Source organism: Oncorhynchus tshawytscha, linkage group LG13, assembly GCF_018296145.1.
Source record: "Oncorhynchus tshawytscha isolate Ot180627B linkage group LG13, Otsh_v2.0, whole genome shotgun sequence".
Lineage (NCBI taxonomy): Eukaryota > Metazoa > Chordata > Actinopteri > Salmoniformes > Salmonidae > Oncorhynchus > Oncorhynchus tshawytscha.
This window is the reverse complement of record NC_056441.1, coordinates 55,159,613-55,181,817: the sequence shown is the minus strand read 5'-3', so window position 1 is coordinate 55,181,817 and position 22,205 is coordinate 55,159,613. Positions and strand designations below refer to the sequence as shown.

Genomic DNA, 22,205 nt, shown 5'->3' with positions numbered 1-22,205 from the left:
GTGGTGGTTACTCATGTTCTGTAATGTAAAAATGAACAATACATGAAATAACTTAAATCTACAAAAGGACCGTGAAAACCTATACAGCCTATCTTGTGACAACAAACACAGAGACAGGAACAATCACCCACAAACACACAGTGAAACCCGGGCTACCTAAATATGGTTCCCAATCAGAGACAACGATAATCACCTGACTCTGATTGAGAACTGCCTCAGGCAGCCATAGACTTTCCTAGACAACCCTACTCAGCCACAATCCCAATACCTACTAAAACCCCAATACAAAAACACACCACAAAATAAACCCATGTCACAACCTGGCCTGACCAAATAAATAAAGAAAACACAAAATACTAAGACCAAGGCGTGACAACCGGTACATTGAAACAAATGAACTTGGTCACTATCTTCCTCCTCCTGTGCACTGAAACCACTGAAGTCATCTCCCTCGGTGTCAGAGTTGAATAGCCTCAGAATTGCTTTATCCGATGTTGGATCGTTTTCATTGTCGCTCTCCTCACTTTCATCCGGAGGCAAATACCCCGCTGAGCTCATGCTGCCCTCTTCAACACGCAACAGTCCAGCCTTTCGAAACCCGTTGATGATAGTGGATTTTTTGACAATGCTCCACGCTGTCAGGACTCACTGGCAGACTTGACCATAAGTTGCTCTTCGCATGCAGCCCGTTTTAGTGAAGGATTTCTCCCCACTTGTCATCCAAGCCTCCCACTGAACAAGGAGCGCCACCTTAAATGCACGATTTACACTGATGTCGAGTGGCTGCAAATACTTTGGGCCATCTGCTTTTCTTCCATCTGAAAGCTTTTGTTGTCTTTTTGCACTGAGTCAGTTCCTCACGCTGCTGTTTCCAACGTCTTATCATCGACTCATTAAGGCCAAGCTCCCGTGCAGCAGCTCTATTTCCTTTTCCAACAGCCAGATTGATTGCCTTCAACTTGAAAGCTGAATCATATGCATTTCTCTGTGTCTTTGCCATGATGAGGGTGACAAAATTCCTACCGTAATCAGAATGATGGGAAGTTTGAGCGCGCTCGATTTCCGTCACATTATGTGACGGTGCTCAGTTTTTTGGCGGCATGAATCTTGTGAAAGCGGGAAAAATCCATAAATTAGCCGCGTCATTGTATAAGCCACGAGGTTCAAAGCGTGGGAATAAAGTAGCGGCTTATAGTCCGGAAATTACAGTACTAACAATTGGATACCACGAAATTGGGGAGAAAAAGGGGGTTAAATTTAAATAAAATTTAAATAAATAAAAAGTAGATAATCTGATTTGTTTGTGTGTACAATAAAACAAATATATAGATGAATAGATAACTTAATATAAATACAAACATATTGACATCATCCAGTACAACCATTTCTGGTGACTCCGTTGGATACAACGTGTTATGTTCTAGAGGCAACTGCTTGTTGTGAACATTTGACTTTGACATCAAGTATGTATCTTGAGTATCGCAATAAAATATAAGCTTTTCAGACAATTCAACATTTTTTTGTGTTTTTTAGCTGTCGCACCGAATGATCAGATTTTGGGGTAAAATCTGACAGGAAGGGGAAATGTAAACTTATCAAATGTTTACGAGAGACTTGCTAACCTTTACTCTTAACCAAAGGGTATCTCACAGGCATCTTAATGATGTCACATCCTGTCACATGAGTACCATCATGTGATTTGATCCAAAATGTTGACATTAAGTCGGTCGCACACCGAATTATAATCATGAAGGCTATTTTTCCGGACAAAAGTATTTAAAGTATTTAAAACATTTCTGTCTAAACGGTCTTACCCACACAGACCTATAGTGCAATAGACCTTTGACAAAATGCCAGAATAATTTTTGTTATGACTTGACATTTAAATAGATTGCATTTGTCTTCGGACAGTCGCCCTAAATTACTTTTTTGAAATTTAGAACACCGAAGGTGACCGATTTTTCCCCTCACATTTAACCACAAACTCTCGTAGGACTCAATAAAAGAGAAAGGGCGTAGTTACATAACATAAAATGTGTAAAATTGGTTGTTGATTTTAACAAAAATATTTCATTCGGACACCAAAATATGCCCGTCACGTCATTGACCCAATTATAGTGGGTTGTGTGGTTGACAGCGGCAAAAAACGAACTAGTGGTGTGTGGCACCCACTGAATCTCTATTTTGAGAAAGATGCTGTTTCTTCAGAACTTAACACAATCACTCACCCTCAAAGGTGAGCATGAGGTGAGATGAAAATGTGTAACATTATTGAAGATTTTTCTTGATTTGCTTGTGAGTGTGTGTGTGTGTGTGTGTGTGTGTGTGCAGTGCCAGCGGTGGTGTGTCAGCAGTGGTGTGAGGCGCTGATAGAGGTAATGAGCTGTGTGATCAGAAGGCTGCTGATCACATGCCCAGGTGGGACCCTCCTGTTGTGCCCAGGAGCAAGGTACTCACCCTAATTGCTTTGGTAAATATCCAGCCGAGTAATATTCATAATTTATTCAAATGTAAGCCGTAGAACGAAGGTGCCCTAGGTAAGGGCATCTGTTCTGCCAATACGGAATCAACAATTTAAATCGCTTTAACACCAAAACACATCAACAAACTATCAAGTATATCAGTTGCTTAACTTACATGCTGAACCACACCGCTCGTGTCGTGTGCAATCTAGATAGTTAAATTGCCATAAATGTTTAATGCTTTTCGACCTGTCCCCAAATTAATATAATTGGCTCAGAGTTTGTTTTGATATTTCAACCTGCGTGTCGTGATTGCATTTAGTGTTTGGGGGACAAAATCAATTTGCGCACGATGGTGCACGCGCAGCCGGTTTAAGTGTTGCACCCTCAAACACAACTCAGTAAAAGAGTCCTATCCCTTTTAATCAGAGCCATACTCAAGCAATCACCGGGACATAGGAATGTGAAACACTGGATCAGAAACATTAGTGAAGTCAAGTGACGCTCATGCTTCTTGCAGAGCTGAACATAAGTCCTTTAAATTGTGCACTGAAAGGTGATACGGGGAAAAACCTTTCAAGTGAAATAATGAGATTCTAAATGGACATGAATTCATTCCAATTCAAGTCAATACATTTCATTACCAAGCAAGTAAATCAACAACCTCTTGATAAATGGAAAAATATACAGTCACTTTAATTGGAGAACCTTTCAATGTGGTCCATGACACACTGTCTTTGTTATTATAACCCTTAAGTTGTCAGGTATCAGGTTAATTGACTCTTTTCTCAAGAGACCATACGCTGCCACAGCCACCAACATGAAAACCTAGCTGAAGCATACTGGCAATGAGGACAAGTTGTTTTCTCGCCTGGTAATATGATCTAAGAACATTTCTTCCATTAGTTTCTTGAGGACGAACCATTGAGTTCCACCTCCACAGCAGAAAAGCTATGACTGATTCACACTATAGGACCGACCCGAACCATACTGTGCCGGCTTGGATATTTTTTCTCATTTGATCCTTTCCAGCAAGTATGGTTGAAGCGTAACCAGTTGTGTTTCTTCACACACTCAGGTGCTACACCACGCCACAGTATGATGAGACAGAGTCAGACAGAGTCAGACAGACAGTCAGTGGGATGAAAGAGTGTAATGTTCTACTGTTATGATCTTCCATTACATGCAGCTCATGTTTTGAATCTATCCAAGACAAAAGGCAATTTAGGAGTGCTAAATTACTCTGACTAAACAACAAATGAAGACCTCATCTTTGCATAATTTAATGATAGGAAAGTATGAAGCGAGCATGCAGTGCAAATTTACTCCACAGAGGGGCTGACAGAGCTTAGTCAAGTTTAAAAGGTTGAGGCACGGACAATTAAACAAATATTTTGTGATATCATGCAATCTTACCGACAGAGCAAGCTACACCCAGGCCTGAATCCACAGGGCACATCTGGTCAACTCACACCCAAACATACAGATTCCTACAAAGTTCCTTTTATCCCTCAGCATCCTATGTTATACCAGTACTAACCATGACTAATGACTAAATGGACCTTTGCTGGCTACAATATTAGTATAGTCATTATCAATGGTGTTGATGCAAGCGTTACTATAGATACCTGGGCAACAACAGCTGGGATTCCAATTAGTAGGACCGCCATATAGTGAGAAGTGCAACACACTACCGCTCTAAACTCTGAATTAAACATCTTCATATTACAGTTTGGGCCAGGAGTTTTTCCTGACTAAGTGGCCGACCAGGAAATGTTCCTAGTCAGGTCCTACATTCAGTAAGCTCCTGGTCTTATCAAGTCTTGGATAAAACTAAACTCCTGGCCCTATCTATTTGTGGGTAGTACTGTTTAATAAAACTAAAATGTTTTACAATCTCTTTAGTCACATAAGTGCTCTATTTGGATTTGTCTAAATTAATTTGGGGTTCTTTCTGTGAACGCTGTTGTGTTTACATTACAGGATGTTACATTTGTATATACTACCTCAATCAGCCCGACTAACCGGTGCCTGTATATAGCCTCACTACTGTATATAGCCTCGCTACTGTTATTTTTCACTGTTGTTTTTATTTCTTTACTTACCTATTTTTCACCTAATACCTTTTTTGCACTTTTGGTTAGAGCCTGTAAGTAAGCATTTCACTGCAAAGTCTACACCTGTTGTATTCGGCGCAGTGACAAATACACTTTGATTTGATATGGCCTCCTAAGTAAGCATCCAGACAGGCTTAAAACAGTTGCCCTCTTCCATGTCCAAATTTATTGTCATGCATTTTTTATGGTAATGGTGACAGTGGATGCAATCCCACAGATTGCCACACCCAGACACACACACGTAAAGGAAGTGCTCACTCGCGAAGAAAAACGTACAGACAAACAACTGAAAGCATTTGCAGCTGAGGAAAGACTATTATAGTCGGTATACCTGTTGCAAATCATAGTATTTTCTTATGTGGACTATACTATGTGTACTTGTATATTGTATTAGTACTATAGAGTGTTTTCTATGTCTTACATAACACCAACCAGTCTTTATATAAAAGCCCACTTGATATGGCCTCCACACAATATCAGTTAATTGACAGCAACAGAGAGCTCTGACACAGTATACCATGTTCACCGCCGATCAGTGCGGCATTTTTTAAGAGGCATTTCTGTGTATGCCTGTGTATACCGTATATTGACATCATCCCCCTCTGTTTTAATATCCAATGCAGTTTACCAGTGGAGGCTCCTCAGAGGAGTAAGGGGAGGACCATCCTCCTCAGTGAATTTCATAAAAATATAGATTTTTAAACATTCAAAAAGTTGTCCTTTTTAGATAAAACTAAGCTAAATATAATCACGTCACCAAATAATTGATTAAAACACATTATTTTGCAATGAAGGTCTACAATAGCCTCAACAACACTCTGTAGGGTAGCTACATGGTGTAGCCGGAGGACAGCTAGCTTGTTTCTCACCCCCTTCCATAGACTTACACAGTAATTAACTTCCGGAGGATGTCCTCCAACCTAGAACTGAAAGCATAAGCTACAGTTAGCTATCACTTCATTGCATAAAATGTGAAGAGTAGTTGACTCAAAGAGAGAGAAAGACAATGGTTTTGAACAAATTAATTTCTTCCAAAATGAAGGAGAAGCAAGAGAGAGAGTGAGAGACTTTCAGTTTCACTTGCTTAGCTAGCAAATGCAGCTAGCTAGTTTAGCCTACTCAAACATCCTTCACAAACAGAGGAATGCTTTGTTAGCTAGCTGGCTATGACTATTCAACGCAACACTGGAACTCTTCCAAGTCAAGGTAAGCTTTTGGTTTTATTGATTTACTCACCCGCCGGTGTAAGCACTAAACTGCTTACTGACTGAACACTGTAACATTACTGCATGATTGTAGCGGGTTTACTAATACATTAGTTATATTAGCTATGTTGAATATGATGTTACTTTAGCTAATATGGTGACAACGGCGTAGGCTGTGTGTAGCGATTATGATATGGTTTGGCTTGGAAAGGTTTTTTTGCCTGGTCACATACAGATGATGTGTTGATCATTGAAGTCCACAAGCAAAGGGAAAACATTAGAGAAGGAGAGCGCATAGATGCGAGAAGGAGTATAGTGTGGCTGCTATGAAAGTGAGCTGTTTTTACATGTAGTCAGGTGTGTATTAATTCCGCCGGATTCTGTTTCTCAAACAGAACAAAATCGTCATAAACGTACCTGTTTTTGTCCAATAGAAACTCTCGTTTGCAACTGTTGGACTAATGATTACACCCTGCAGTGGTTGCTCAACTAAAAGTTTTGAGGTTATGCTGCGGGATTTAGAGGTAATTTGTGGTTTAGTAAGGTTTCCTGTGTCACTGCTTCATTCTCCAGACCAGCGCAAGGGAGAGTTAGAGTACTGATTATGCTTTTGGGTCACAAGGCGCTAATGTGTCTCTGACAATGAATGGGTGACATAAACCAAATAGAAACTGACTTCAAAATTGAATTTCAATAAAATGAATGACGAGGATGAAGTAGGTGATTGAATTTAGAACAATAGTGTAAGAATTGCTATTCCTCTGTCCTGCACGCGCACATCCGGAAAAGACACATCATTTTTTTGTTTCTAGTCGTCAGTTTTACTTACTAAAACTGTTGTTACAGTAAGGTTTTTATTCTAAGACAACGTTTCGTTGTCTGAATATAAGCAAGTGAGGTCTGCTAAATAATCAAGTTGATGGAGCAGTCATATAGCCTCGGCACCTACATAAAGTTGACTGACTCACTTACTCATGGTACCAACATTCTTTCTGATAGTCTTTAATAAAGACATGTTTTGGTTATCCTGACCTGTACACCATGTATTATAGTCACTAAAAGGAAAAATATTACCACCGTCTCTTGCGCATGTTATTTAGCATATGGATCCATAACGAATTACTATGGGAATAAATATCACTGAATTACAGAAATATTGAAAGGCTAATGAAGGTTCTTAACTGACTTGCCTAGTTAAAGGAAGGACACGTGGTACAGTGCCATATTTTCCCCAGAGGGTTTAGTTTTTCTTTTTTCTTTTTTCTCAAAATAGAAACACCATAATATTAATCAGATTAATTTAGATACATTTCTTAAAATCAATCCCGTATCATATGTTCTTACAAAAAAGGTTTAAAATTCTCTAGTACAGTCAATCATTTTTGTGTTACGGTTTTCTTCCGTCGAAGGAGAGTCGGACCAAAATGCAGCGTGGTAATTTTCATACATGTTTAATGATGAAGAAAAACGAACAATACAAAAACAACAAACGGAATGAGAAAACCTATACAGCCTATCTGGTGAATACAAAACACTGAGACAGGAACAATCACCCACGAAACACTCAAAGAATATGGCTGCCTAAATATGGTTCCCAATCAGAGACAACGAGAATCACCTGCCTCTGATTGAGAACCGCCTCAGGCAACCATAGACTTTGCTAGAACACCCCACTAAGCCACAATCCCAAAACCTACGAAAAACCCCAATACACAAACACACCACAAAATAAACCCATGTCACACCCTGGCCTGACCAAATAAAGAAAGAAAACACACAATTCTAAGACCAGGGCGTGACATTTTGGTTATTTGAAAACAAAATAATCTCCAAAATATCGTTAATGTTTTCAAACAATTGTTTTTCACAAGGGTTATTAGCAGGACAATTGACACGATGTGGTCCCCAAAACACCTCTCTGATATAGGGTCCAGCATATTTCTTGATTATGTCATTGAATGTCTCTGTTTAATAGTCTCTAATAGGGAAAATAAAACCACCGTCTCTTGCGCATGTCATTTTTTTGCCCTCGTGAAAAATTCCCAGTGATATTAATTTAAAATCCTCCAATCCACTAAATGTAATTATTGGGGGAGAGCCATATAGATTGCAAAATAGTTGGGATGAGATGTTCGATGGCACATGGTCTATGAATTGACACGCAATTTTCCATTCCTGTTATTGTCTTTAAAAGGAAACATATGACCACAGTCTCTTTGCGCATGTCATTTTCCTTTTATAATGCATCCTTATTTACAAAGTGATTTGTCACGCCCTGGTCAAAGTATTTTGTGTTCATCTTTATGTATTTGGTCAGGCCAGGGTGTGGCATGGGGTTTTTGTAATTGTGGTGTGTTTGTCTTGGGGTTTTGGTGGTGGTATTGGGATTGTAGCTTAGTGGGTTGTCTAGCAAAGTCTATGGCTGTCTGGAGTGGTTCTCAATCAGAGGCAGATGCTTATCGTTGTCTCTGATTGGGAACCATATTTAGCAGCCATATTCTTTGAGTTTGTCGTGGGTGATTGTCCTTAGTGTCCTATGTGTACTCTCTGTTAGTTTGCACCAGATAGGCTGTTTCGGTTTTGTTTATTGTTTTTTGTAAGTTCGTGTTTCTTTGTTGTATTAAACATGGATCGCAATCGACACGCTGCAGTTTGGTCCGACTCTCCTTCATCACCACTAGAAAACCGTTACATGATTATTATTATTAATGTTATATTTTCTCTCAGCGCACATTTGTAAATCACAAACTCTAAAAGTAATTGGAAAGGTAGATACAAATTATTTGTGACATTGTGGTTACGATAAAGAATGTAAACAAGATTTAAACAAGATGCTGTGTTTTTATTTACAGTAGTGATGGACACCTGGAAGCATTTTGAAAACAAGTTTTAACAGGTGTATAGTAGTAATGCAGTACTGTAGCAGGTGTAGCCCATCATGCAAACAATGTTTCCATGATTGACCTGCTCAATGTTTCCATGATTGACCTGCTCAATGTTTCCATGAGCAGGACGATAGACTCTTCATAGCCCCGCTACTGTAGCTGTGAAAATCCCCCAATTTGCTATGTATTCAATGCTTAAGGACTCTAAATTGTTACATTTCTAACTCTAGATCTCAAGCAACTGCAAAATGTCAGAGAGCCATATAGATTTCAAAATACTCAGGAAGAGATTCCATGGCACAGCTGGATGCCAGAAGTGTGCACAAAGAATGCCAAGAGTGTGCAAGGCTGTCATCAAGGCAAAGGGTGGCTACTTTGAGGAATCTAACATCTAAAATATATTTTGATTTGTTTACCACTTTTTTGGTTACTACATGATTCCATATGTGTTATTTCATAGTTTTGATGTCTTCACTATTATTCTCAATGTTGAAAATAGTAAAAATAAAGAATAACTGTTGAATGTGTAGGTGTTTCCAAACTTTTGACTGATACTGTATATTTATACTCCGGACTCGAACATTGCTCATCCTAATATTTCTACAATTCTTCATTCCATTCTTTTACTTTTAGATGTGTGTGTATTGTTGTGTTTTGTTAGATATTACTGCACTTTTGGAGCTAGGAACACATAAGGAACACAAGCATTTCACTACACCTGCGATAACATCTGCTAAACAGGTGTATGCGACCAATAACATTGGATATGATTTCATCGGATTTAAACCAAATAGCACTGGAATCTAAATGAAATTCATCCAACCCAATATAACACTGTATATCAGTCAGACCTGTGTGACCATACAAAACACAGACCAGTAGATAATTTTGGGCTATGATGCCACTAAAAGAGTAACAAAAGCTTCTGACAACAGGATCCAATACTGCAGTATATTGGAATCATGGATCATCATGATTGAATGGAATATGATACAGAATTCTCATATTAAAACAGATAGACTGGTGGCTGTCATCGCTGCTTGCAGCCATATTCATAATCTGATAATGTACCATTTCAAATCTCTACAGTCAAATGAATGCTTCCCGGAAAACATGGTCATTTGGCTGTAAAGTGACAAAGTTCTGATTAAAGACCATGGAGTCGCATTAGTCCCTGATTCTCATGCTGATTAACATTTTAAAGCCCAGGGTTTGTTAGTGTCACATAGGGAGGCTGCTATTGAGAGTTTCACATAAACAAGCCAGTCAATTATTCAAGACTAAAATCATACTGGCTCATGTTGACAAAAAATACATGATTTCTGAAAATGTAAGGGGTGTCTGCGAATCAAAAATACAATTTTGCCTGTCGCCACCACTATTGCCGCCTAACCTTGTTGCATTCCCCCTTCCCTCTTCAAAAGGACCACAATTGAAATAAGCTTTTGAGCGTTATCCTTGATGATTTTCTTAAATTGTATGTGGAGGCGTCACCAGCTGGAGCACCATTTCTTTATTTTAACTAGGTAAGTCAGTTAAGAACAAATTCTTATGTTCAATGACAGCCTAGGAACAGCGGGTTAACTGCCTTGTGAAGGGGGAGAACAACACATTTTATTTTACCTTGTCAGCTTGGGGATTCAATCTTGCAACCTTTCGGTTACTAGTCCAACGCTCTAACCACTAGGCTTCCTTCCGCCCTTATGTATGTATTACAAAAAAAAGTAAAATAAATTAAATCAAGGATTCCTCCCGTGTTGCTGCTGCCAGCTCTCTGCTCCCACTCCCCGCTCCCTGTAGGAATGAGCAGGAGCAGGACCGAAGCAGTCATGCCTGGGAACTTTAATAAACATCAAATGTGTTATTAGTGGCTGTCATAATGAAGAAATTAAGAACAGACTGCCAAATGCAAATGACACACACCGGCGGCGTAATTCTTTACAGGATCACCGTGTCAGCAAAGACAGAAAGAAAGAAAGAAAGAAAGAAAGAAAGAAAGAAAGAAAGAAAGAAAGAAAGAAAGAAAGAAAGAAAGATGAACACCCCATAATTCTTGCCAGAAGAAGAATGTCTGTCCTTCAGCGCTCTAACAACAGTACTCTACAAAATGTGTTTATACAGTATTAAAGCTCACATGTTCTTGATCTTTCTCAGATGTACTGCTCTGTTGTCAGGTTACCTCATATAGTGCTACTTTGATAAACCTCCCTGTTTGGAAGACTGAAGATATCTAAGTCATACTTTCTAGATATTCCTGTTGCTGCAGGAGTAGCTAATGATTTCCCAAATGTGTGTTGATGTAGCACTGGCAAACACACGCACACACACACACACACACACACACACACACACACACACACACACACACACACACACACACACACACACACACACACACACACGTATGTACATCTAAACCAGCTATTCTCTTCACTCCTTACCATTGCTAATTCACTGAAGATTTATCTTTATTGCATCTTTGGCAACCTCACAAAGGGTTTACGGGGAGACTAATTACTATGACAAATAACGTCAAAACATTAATTGATACCGTATCAATCATCACCTGGACAAAAAAAGAGGTATGATCAGAATGAAATGCCATTACATGTGCTGTTTAATACCTAGAGATATTTGGGTAATCATAGCAGGGGTGGTCAACAACAATGAGAATCATCCAGTGATAGAGCTTACCCAAGAAAAACTTTACAAAAAGGACTACTTCCTGGTAAACAAGTTGGCACACTCAAAAATAAAGGCAGACATAAATATCTTCTTAACTCAGACTTGTATACAGGTACTGACGTTTAGACATCACATGACTTCTTTCTGAGAGAACCATTTTTAATGTCTCTCGCATTTCAATGTGTGGACCAGTTTACCACAGCCCAGGTACCTTTGCAATGGCAGTCGGTGTCCCACGTTTCTCTATGCAATAGTCATCTAATTCCATTAGTGCATTGGGATTTGGTGATTCATTATCGGACTGGTAACAAGATTAAGTTGGAGGAAAACAGAGCTTACAACTATTTTTTCTACAACTGAACTCAAAGTGGAAAATGTACTAATGAAAATTACAAAGTGTTATTTCCTCTAATTAAATCTGAAACCTCTGGAGGATAGGTTTGGCAATCCGATAAACAAGAAAATAGAAAACCCTCCCTGTTGCACGTCAAACCAACATGCCGTCTGGCTGGTGGAAAGACTGGAAACAGAACTGAAACTAAAAGCCTCAGGTTCATAACAACTCTCTAAAGCTCAGAGTCTAAATATTGTAAACAGAACCCTCACCAAGACAGCACTGTCTGTCTGTCAGTGGTTGTTTCTTATAGTGTATAATGAGGGAAACCACGGTGTGAAAAGAATCCATTCACAATTATACAGTCGATCTTAATTACGGAGCTTTGGGAAAACAGGTAAGGGTCTGGATTCCAGAGGAGAAGGATGGCGGTGGATATTAAATGGAACATGAGACAAATCGCTTTCCTGCAAGGTTCACTACACCCTAACATTTCTTGAGACATTTGTATCATTTATAATCTAGAGAGATTAATAACAATTATTACCTGACATTTCCTAGCCACATGTGGATAAAACCGCTTTAGAGTGCCAGAATCAATACAGTTTGAATGATCACCCCTTGTCGCTGGGAGAGAAGAAAAAAAACGGATCACTGTCTTCAGGGAATGCTGGAGATGTGCATCTGCCAGTAAAGCAAAGATGAAACCAGGAGGCTTGAAACTCAAGAAATGGAGCCAAGGATGTGTTTGTCAACCATTATAAAGAGACAAAATGGAGTATGTGGTCCGGGAAACAAGCTGTGTTTTAAGTCATCCGTTGAAAGAGTGTTTTGATACGTTACGTTGTTGTTAACGTTGTTAAGACTATACTCTGGTAGTGAGCTGGAACTTGACAGATGAAAGATGTTTCTGAGCCTATTCTGGAGTCACTGAAGCACACTATTACGTATGCCAGGTGTTGTGGAGAGGACTGGGAAAACAAAGGCTGAGAGATAGTTACGTACAGTGCCTTTGGAAAGTATTCAGGTCCTTGACTTTTTCCACATTTTATTACGTTACAGCCTTATTCTAAAATGTTTATTTTTTATTTTTTTTATTCTCATCAATCTACACACAGTACCATATAATGACAAAGCAAAAACAGGTTGAGAAATGTTTGTAAATGTATTACAAATAAAAAATGAAATATCACATTCACATAAGTATTCAGGCCCTTTACTCAGTATTTTGTTGAAGCACCTTTGGCAGCGATTACATTGTTCAATATGTCTCATGTCTTCTTAGGTATGATTCTACAAGATTGGCACACCTGTATTAGGGGAATTGCTACCATTCTTCTCTGCAGATCCTCTCAAGCTCTGTCAGGTTGGATGGGGAGCGTCACTGCATAGCTATTTTCAGGTCTCTCCAGAGATGTTCGATCAGGTTCAAGTCCAGGCTCTTGCTGGGCCACTCAAGGACATTCAGAGACTTGTCCCGAAGCTACCCCTGTGTTGCCTTGGCTATGTGCTTAGGGTCATTGTCCTGTTTGAAGGTGAACCTTCGCCACAGTCTGAGGTCCTGATCGCTCTGGAACAGGTATCCATAAAAAAACTCTCTGTATTTTCTCCATTGTTGCCTTTGATCCTGACAAGTCTTGAAGTCCCTGTCGCTGAAAGACATCCCCACAGCATGATGCTGCCACTACCATGCTTCACCATAGGGATGCTGCCAGGTTTCCTTCAGACGTGACACTTGGCATTCAGGCCAAAGAGTTCAATCTTGATTTCATCAGTCCAGATAATCTGGTTTCTCATGATCAGAGTCCTTTAGGTGCCTTTTGGCAAACTCCTAGCGGGCTGTCATGTGCTTTTTACTGAGGAGTGGCTTCCATCTGGCCACTCTACCATAAAGGCCTGATTGGTGGAGTGCTGCAAAGATGGTTGTCTTTCTGGAAGGTTCTACCATCTCCACAGAGGAATTCTGGAACTCTGCCAGTGACCATCGGATTCTTGACCAAGGCCCTTCTCCCCCGATTGCTCATTTTGGCCGGGTGGCCAGTTCTAGGAAGAGCCTTGGTGGTCCCAAACTTCTTCCATTTCAGAATGATGGAGGCCACTGTGTTCTCAATGCTGGAGAAATGTTTTAGTACCCTTCTCCAGATCGGTGCCTCGACACAATCCTGTCTCGAAACTCTACGGACAATTCCTTCGACTTCGTGGCTTTGCTTTTGCTCTGTCCTGTATTGTTAACTGTGGGACAGGTGTATGCTTTTCCAAATCATGTCCAATCAAGTGAATTTATCACAGGTGGACTCCAATCAGGTTGTAGAAACATCAAGGATAATCAATGGAAACAGGATGCACCTGAGTTCAATTTCGAGTCTCATAGCAAAGGGTCCGAATACTATGTAAATAAGTATTTGCTAAAATGTATGAAAATCAGTTTGTCTTTGTCATTATGGGGTATTGTGTGTAGATTCATGAGGGGGAAAAATTATTTAATACATTTTAGAATAAGGCTGAAACTAGGGATGCATGATATATCAGTGAACATATCGGGACATTAAAAATGCCATTATCGGTATCGGCCCGATGTCTAGTTTAACGCCGATGTAAAAGTTGTCGTGCATACCTATATAACGTAGGTACATGACGTAATGACGCCACGTAAAATTTTGCACCACACATGCAACACAGCATTCTTAACCTAGCCCACAATGTCAGCTGTGTGGATCGAGCAGTCAACAATTCGAGCAATCATTTGAAAGAGTAAGAAAATGTCAGCGAGACAACTCAAAGGCGAAATCCATTAATACCAAGATAATGGAATTTGTTGCCCTTGACAATTAACAGTTCTCTGTCATGGGTGATGTTGTCTTTCGCCGTCTGGTCGAGCACCGGTACACATGTTTCCCTACCGGGAGTTACACAGTTATTGCCTCACTGCTATTAGCTTCACGACATACTATGGAATGCCGTTTGGAATGCCGTTTGGGTCTTGGCGTGTCAAAAAAGACACACGTCAAAGACACACGTCAAATAACACTATTTGACAAGTCAATAAAACTATTTCATGAGTCAAATAAGCCTTTCATTTGACAAGTCAAACACAATTCTATTATAGAAGGTTGTGTTTTCTGAATTTGCACGTGCAAGCCAAGCGCAACCACTACTATCACTAGCACTGTCAAAGCTGTACAAAAAAGTCTGCAAACAAGCAAACACCGGCCATGAACAATGTGTTTACAATACCGCATTGGTAATAAAGCATTATTTGTTTGACCGCAACTTCTGAGGTCGCTAGCTTTAGCTTGGTACCTAGCTAGCACCAATACAACCAGCCTGAAAACAATGACTAGTAGAAACTGGTAGACACGTGCTGTTAACCTATTGAAATTGCACTTCAGTTCATGAAAATAAATAGCTAGCCAGCTTCTTAACCCTGTTGCCCAAAGCTAACATTATAAGCAGCCAGCTAGCTTCATCTGGCTAGTGAGGCTCAACTGGACCGGGTTATGTGTTGTGGAGCTAGCCACAATAAGGATTAGGCACAATAGTGGAATTTGCGGTTTGCCTTTAAAATAAAAGTACCGCTTTGAAAGTGATGCAGAAGGTTACTACAATTCGTGGAATCATGCCATATTTAGACTAGATAATGGTAAAAAGGTTGGAATGTGAAGCAATGAAATGTGGTAATAGTCTACTCGGAAACACTCACTGTGAAGAGTTTACGCGAATATTAGCGTTGTAGCTCCTATCGTGACTGTGTGAAATCCCCTCCCCAGTCAGCCTATTGTGTGTATTGACATTCATATTGCACTGTACAGTTTTACCTAAGGATTTGTTGACCCAAGATAATTTTTCCCAATGTCCTCAGACTTCAAAACATCCACACAGTATTGTTTTTCCTCCGGAATAGTGTTCAATGCACAGAGTCCCGCAGTAAGAGCTCCGACGCTAATGTTCTCTGGGTGTCACTGAGTAGACTGATACCTTTTGTTTTTATGACCAGCACTTTAGGTGTGCGAGACAACTTTACCAGCATCATGGCATACGTGTCGATGAATCGTTGTGACATATGAAATATAAGTGATTGTGTAATCAATGTGTAATAACTACGTAAAAAAATTTATGAGCGTGTTAAATTATTATGTGACATGCAGTCATATTCAGGTCGTGATTGGTGAACAAGCTTATTTGACACGTCAAATAGTGTTATTTGACACACAAAGACTCAAACGGCATTTCATAGTATGAGAAATCCTGGTTGAGAATGAAACGACTGAACAAATGAACAAGGAAACAGCACAGCACAGAAAGTAAGTGAACGAAATAGGTTTTGATTATGTTTTACTGGCAATGGGGACATACGTAAATGCCAACAAAATAACTTTTTGGTCAGTGTGGTGTGTGTGTGTGTGTGTGTGTGTGTAACCTTTATTTAACTAGGCAAGTCAGTTAAGAACAAATTATTATTTACAATGACGGCCTACACCGGCCAAACCTGGACAACGCTGATCCAATTGTGTCCCGCCCTATTCACTGCCGGATGTGATACAGCCTGGATTCGAACCAGGGACTATAGTGACGCATCTTGCACTGAGATGCAGTGCCTTAGACCTCTGCGTCCATGAGTGTGTGTTAACTATTTAACTGTACAGAATGCTTAAAAGGATGCAAAAATTTTAAATATTGGTTATCGGTTAGCTGTATCGGTTATCGGTTAGCTGTAATGTAACAAAATGTGGAAAAAGTCAAGGGGTCTGAATACTTCCCAAATGCACTGTATTAGCCCAGGTACCAAACAGAAAAATATGTCCCTAAATATGTCCTTTCTCCTGATAAAACCTAAGTGACTGTGTGCATGTAAGACACACCAACGACATCCTCATCCAGCCAGACAGCAAAGAGCTGGGAAACAACTGCACTTAGCATTAGGTTGATGAAAAATGCAGAGGATTGTTTGAGTAGGCCGGTTATAGAGGTCAGTAATCAGGATGAGACGCGCTTGTTCAAGACAGGCACAGAAGGAGTACTGCTTGCTTCATTACAACAGTGGTACACTACTTCTATACAGGCAAGAAGATGATCCTGGATTTGCATCACTATGAAAGGAAGTAAAACCTCTGAAGTTGGACTTCAGATGAGATTCAGAAACAGAGATAATCTAATGTCAGGGACTGGAAGGCAGAGGAATAATACTAATACGAGTCTCCTCATTTCATTTTTCTATTAGAGTATCTATCGGCTGAATTCCAACATTGTTTATGAAGATAAATTGATTCGATTTTTGCATATAGAGGTGTATTTTGGCTTCCCTCTACGCATCCATACAGATTCTCCATTCGCCTATTTCAGCCTTGATGAATATGTCAGTTTGCCCTGAGAGAACAAACAGATAAAACACAAAATATGTGGATTCCAACTTGCATGACCGTTATTATGATTATGATTCTCACTGGAAGAGGGTTCTACATCTGCATTGCTTGCTCTTTTGAGGGTTTAGGCTGGGTTTCAGTATAGCACTTTGTGACAACAGTTGATGTAAAAAAGGGCTTTAAAAATACATGTGATTGATTGATTCTTCCATAGAGAGATACAGCTATTGAAATATTACTATTGATTATGATACTAAAATCAAATTGAAAAAAAAGAGTTTACACTAATATAGGGAATTTTGCATGTGGGTTGTTGATTGAAAATGCATCACTTGAATCAACAACAAAGAGACGTGAAGATGGCCCCGGTGGAGTATATTAAAAACATTTGCGAGAGCTTGAAATTGATGTAACCTCTTAGAATTTGTCTAGGGTTTCAACATTTCAGTTGCTTTCATGTGTTTCAACCTTCTGATGAAATTTCGACATGCTTTGGTGTGCTGCTCAAAAGAATTGTATTAGATTGTCACCATGAATAGATGGTTTGTTTGCCATTGTTCTTTGTAGCTACATAGGAGGACACCGAAGTCCGGACCTCTGTCAGTTCAGTCAGGGTCTCATCGTACCGTTGAGAGGTAGAAAAGTATAATTCGACTATGTTAGTTAAATATTTTTAGATTGGTATATTAGTCTAGCCAGATATCTAAACTAATCATGGCCGAATTACCGACCGGGCACGTGCCCAGGGGCTCTGACCTCCAGGGGGCCCCAATTGATTTTGTTAGTCACTCTAACTCAGATATCAAATTGTCAAACTCATGGCAAAACATGTAGAATTGTAGAAAATGTGCTTTTAAAACTGCAAAGATATCAGCCACTCCGGGCATCACTAAAACTCAGACCCTGGCTACGGCCCTGCTTGTGAATTCACACTGAGTTACGTGTTATATGTTTTCACTTTGTGAAGGACAGCTAAATGTCAGCTAAATTCCACGTGCTATCGATAAAATGCAATAGTAATAGACCTAAATGCAGTCAACACGGCTCTTTATGCCAAAGGTCTGGGGGCATATAGCCCCAGTATGCAGCAGTTTTGATTTCCAAACCTCTCCAAAGTGCACAGAAACTTCTCCTGTGCCTGCGCTCTGGAAACCAACAACATCCATGAGGAGCACATCAAGGCCCTGTAGTGCTAACCTGAAGGGATGAGGAGAGAAGCCCCTCCAACACACACCACGATTACGGTTAGCGATCCGTTTCACCCCAAAAGTACCAGAGGATCACAGGCACCAGAAGACTTACAGGGAACAGGGAACACAGAGATAATTGCAATTTTCCTGGGATGGGGCTCTAAGTGAAGCGTTGTGGACATTAAAGAGGCCGAAAGCGAGGTGGCGCGGGGGGAGTATAAAGGTGTATTGCTCTGATTGTCTCTATTGTCTTTTATTCCAGACCCAACTCAGGCCCTGTCTCTGCTTCTCCCTCTCCCTCCCTCCCTGTGACCACAGCACAATATTTACACCCTTCCCCAGCCCAGCTCATCTCAGAGGAACCCCCACTCTTGCCTACAACCAACCACAGAGACATGGTTGGAATACAGGAAGATCCAACAAAACACACGAGTCAATTCAGTCGTATCTGTTCCAATAGGGGGAGTCTGTGGACTCTAAAGTGGGGAGGAAAATCACTAGTCCCCAAAGAGAGATCAATGTGGACTCCAGTGAAAGGCTGGGCGAGAGAGAGCATCAACACAAATCCTCCAATAGCATTCATTATTTAGACTGTTTAACTCGATCTTTCCAATTCATTTCTGAATGTGTGCTTATTCCCTGTGCCCCTGACATTCTGAAAGACATTTATTTCAACAGATTACAAAATCCAGCATCCCCTGACTTTATTTAAGGATCGTTCTCTTGTTTCCGAGGGGAAGGCACTATTTTCCTTCGAATAAGCATATTTCACTATCGTGTTCCTCCCAGGTGCCTAGTGTGAATTAATTACCACAGCTATCCTACTGAATTTCTGCTATGCCATCTCTGGATAATTGACAAAAGTCATTTTTCCTCAGAAAAGTTTAACAGCATCAACACCATTAAACAACTCTGTACCTCAAGGTTCCTAATTCTTCCCATCAGAAAAGGATGAACCAAAAAAGAAAGAAAATGCAAGGCACAAGGCCAAACTGCTGTTTTCTTCCTCTTTTTTCAACTGCAAAGTCATGTCTTTTTCAACATACAGTATGTAAGGGAACAATCCACTACTGGATATGATGTGCTATGAAAACCCCACATAGTACATGTGCTCTATGAAGAGCAAATACAGTACATGTGCTCTATAAGGAGGAAATACAGTACATGTGATCTATGAAGAGCAAATACAGTACATGTGCTCTATGAAGAGAAAATACAGTACATGTGCTCTATGAAGAGCAAATACAGTACATGTGCTCTATGAAGAGCAAATACAGTACATGTGCTCTATGAAGAGAAAATACAGTACATGTGATCTATGAAGAGAAAATACAATACATGTGCTCTATGAAGAGAAAATACAGTACATGTGCTCTATGAAGAGCAAATACAGTACATGTGCTCTATGAAGAGAAAATACAGTACATGTGATCTATGAAGAGAAAATACAGTACATGTGCTCTATGAAGAGCAAATACAGTACATGTGCTCTATGAAGAGAAAATACAGTACATGTGATCTATGAAGAGAAAGTACAGTAGATGTGCTCTATGAAGAGAAAGTACAGTACATATGCAATATGAAGCAGCCATACTAAAACCTTTACATTCTCCTGACTTCAATAGTGATCTATGGTGCAGTTTCATTACTAGTTAACCATGTTGGCTGTACTGCACTCAGAAGAGGCTCCATCTCCAAAGATAAATGAACAGTGGGCATTTAGAGCAGCATGCTGCCCTGCCTACACCAATTCATTTAACAGATGAGCATTATGTTAATACAACAAGAAAGGTAAGTTAAAGTTAGATGAAGAGGAAAAGTGGGCCATCGAGGAGGACCAGACATGGTCGAGGCCAGCAACCTGTAACACCGCCCCTAGGAGTGAGACATGGCCAGACTGGTTAAGCATACAGATCAAAGTGGGCCAGCGAGGAGGACCAGACATGGTCGAGGCCAGGAACCTGTGACACCGCCCCTAGGAGTGAGACATGGCCAGACTGGTTAAGCATACAGATCAAAGTGGGCCAGCGAGGAGGACCAGACATGGTCGAGGCCAGCAACCTGTGACACCGCCCCTAGGAGTGAGACATGGCCAGACTGGTTAAGCATACAGATCAAAGTGGGCCAGCGAGGAGGACCAGACATGGTCGAGGCCAGGAACCTGTGACACCGCCCCTAGGAGTGAGACATGGCCAGACTGGTTAAGCATACAGATCAAAGTGGACATTTTGTTGTGTCTCTCCTGCTGTGGTTCCATGTAAACAGACCTAGTGTATATTAGGAAGAAGTCATACGACATCCCCTGGCAGTTGTCTATAACATACATTCTGCTGTCATGATAAGGCTGAATCATGCATTGCATTTCATAGAATATATTAGACATTAACATAAGTTAGAGCTGGAAGCCCCTAGTGTTGTTGACCTGGAGGTTGTGGTTTCATTCAAAGCCATTTCCTAATTAAACCCCATTGAGTTGTTTATTGACTACTGTGCTGGATTTCACAGCTCACCATAACTGCACACACAACTCCTTTAGAATCAGACAATTAACAACCTACTTCAATAGTCATGTCACAATGGAAATCATGTACCAAATTAGAATGAGTCTGCACACAGGGGTCTTTGGGTACATGGTCATCATCAGGAACACCCAAAAGACATAACCACAAGGTAGCAGGTTTTAATCCTGTGCAGGCCAACCCTTGAATTTCCTATATTAGTGTTAGTAGTGGGATGCTGCCATGAGGGCATCAGAGATGTACCCAGTCATCAATAACTGTGGAAAGAGGGATTATATACTCGTGGACATTACCTTAGTACACCAGCAACCTGTTCAATGCAGGCCTATTGGTGTTATGTGTAGATGTTGTACTGCACAAGAAGCTGTCTAAAGCTAGGCAGGGATGGGCCTGGTTCATTTAACCCTTCTAATGTCCTTTGCCCTGCAACTCCTAGTGTCGTTGCTATAGCCTAAATTTATTCTCAGTCAACTAGTCTTGTCAAATAAGGCTTTTATAAATTAATATTAGACACTTATGTATAATTATTGAGGTTACTGTATCAATTGAAGTCTCCTCTGCCACCACGCCCCATTCAGTTTGAATCGTATTGTTGTCATCTTCAAGTACTTTCCAATATCTCCCCCTCCCCAGTGTGTGTGTAAGTGAAGCCTACTTCTCCATGTGTGCGTAAGTTCACTAGTTGTGTCTCCATGTGTGCTTAAGTTCACTATTTGTGTCACGAGAGCAATAAATAGACAAGGATGAATGTCACAAATACCAGGGATAAATAAGACTTAGAAGACACCAGAGGTAGCTGATCAAAGCTGCAAAAACAGAGGCGCAGCAGGCGTAGGTACCCAAAAGGAATTCCTCTGACTCCAAACTGAGAAGAAATGATGTGATTGGTCATCTAAAGCAACACAATTATATTGAAAAAAAATAACTAGAATGCGACCCGTACCTTGAAATCCAAAGAAGAAAAAGAACCCCGGGATCCAAATTGTGTGTATCCAGAAGCAATTCATGTTGTCCTCGTCAGCTCCAAAACCTCTCCTGAATGTCAATGTACTTCTAGTGCAGGTCTTTTTGCAATAATTTCTTGAGAAGGCAATATCGTCTTTTGGTAGAAATGATGCTCAGACGGCGTATAGCTCCAAGGCTATGTCCTAATGCTGCAGAGCACTATACAACTCAAGAGCTTGAGCGCTAAATGCAGCCTATTTGCAATCACTACTAGTTGTGCGCTTCAGCAATTCTCTCTCCTGATCGTCACTGCCACCTAATGGTTAAGCAAGTACCTAGAAAAACACAAGTTGGACATCATCTTCTGATTATTGGATACGGGCTCATGCTTCACCATGGAGTCACCAGTCAGCCTATGTTCCAGCTGTGTTTATAGTGCAATTTAATTGGTTATTTCAGCAACGCTTTATGGATCGACAGTCAAGCGTGCCTGTCATCTAGAA

The 22,205-nt window shown here is 40.4% G+C and overlaps 1 protein-coding gene across 1 annotated transcript in view; it reads right to left on the bottom strand.

The window, feature by feature from the left end:
* LOC112265192 (limbic system-associated membrane protein) overlaps nt 1-21,922 on the bottom strand; it is a 1,166,314-nt gene extending 1,144,392 nt beyond the window's left edge. The window contains exon 1 of the mRNA XM_024442285.2: nt 21,701-21,922. Coding sequence (XP_024298053.1) covers nt 21,701-21,764 — 64 coding nt within the window. The 5' untranslated portion in view covers nt 21,765-21,922. The remainder of the gene's footprint in view (nt 1-21,700) is intronic.
* Between the last annotated feature and the right edge of the window lie 283 nt (nt 21,923-22,205).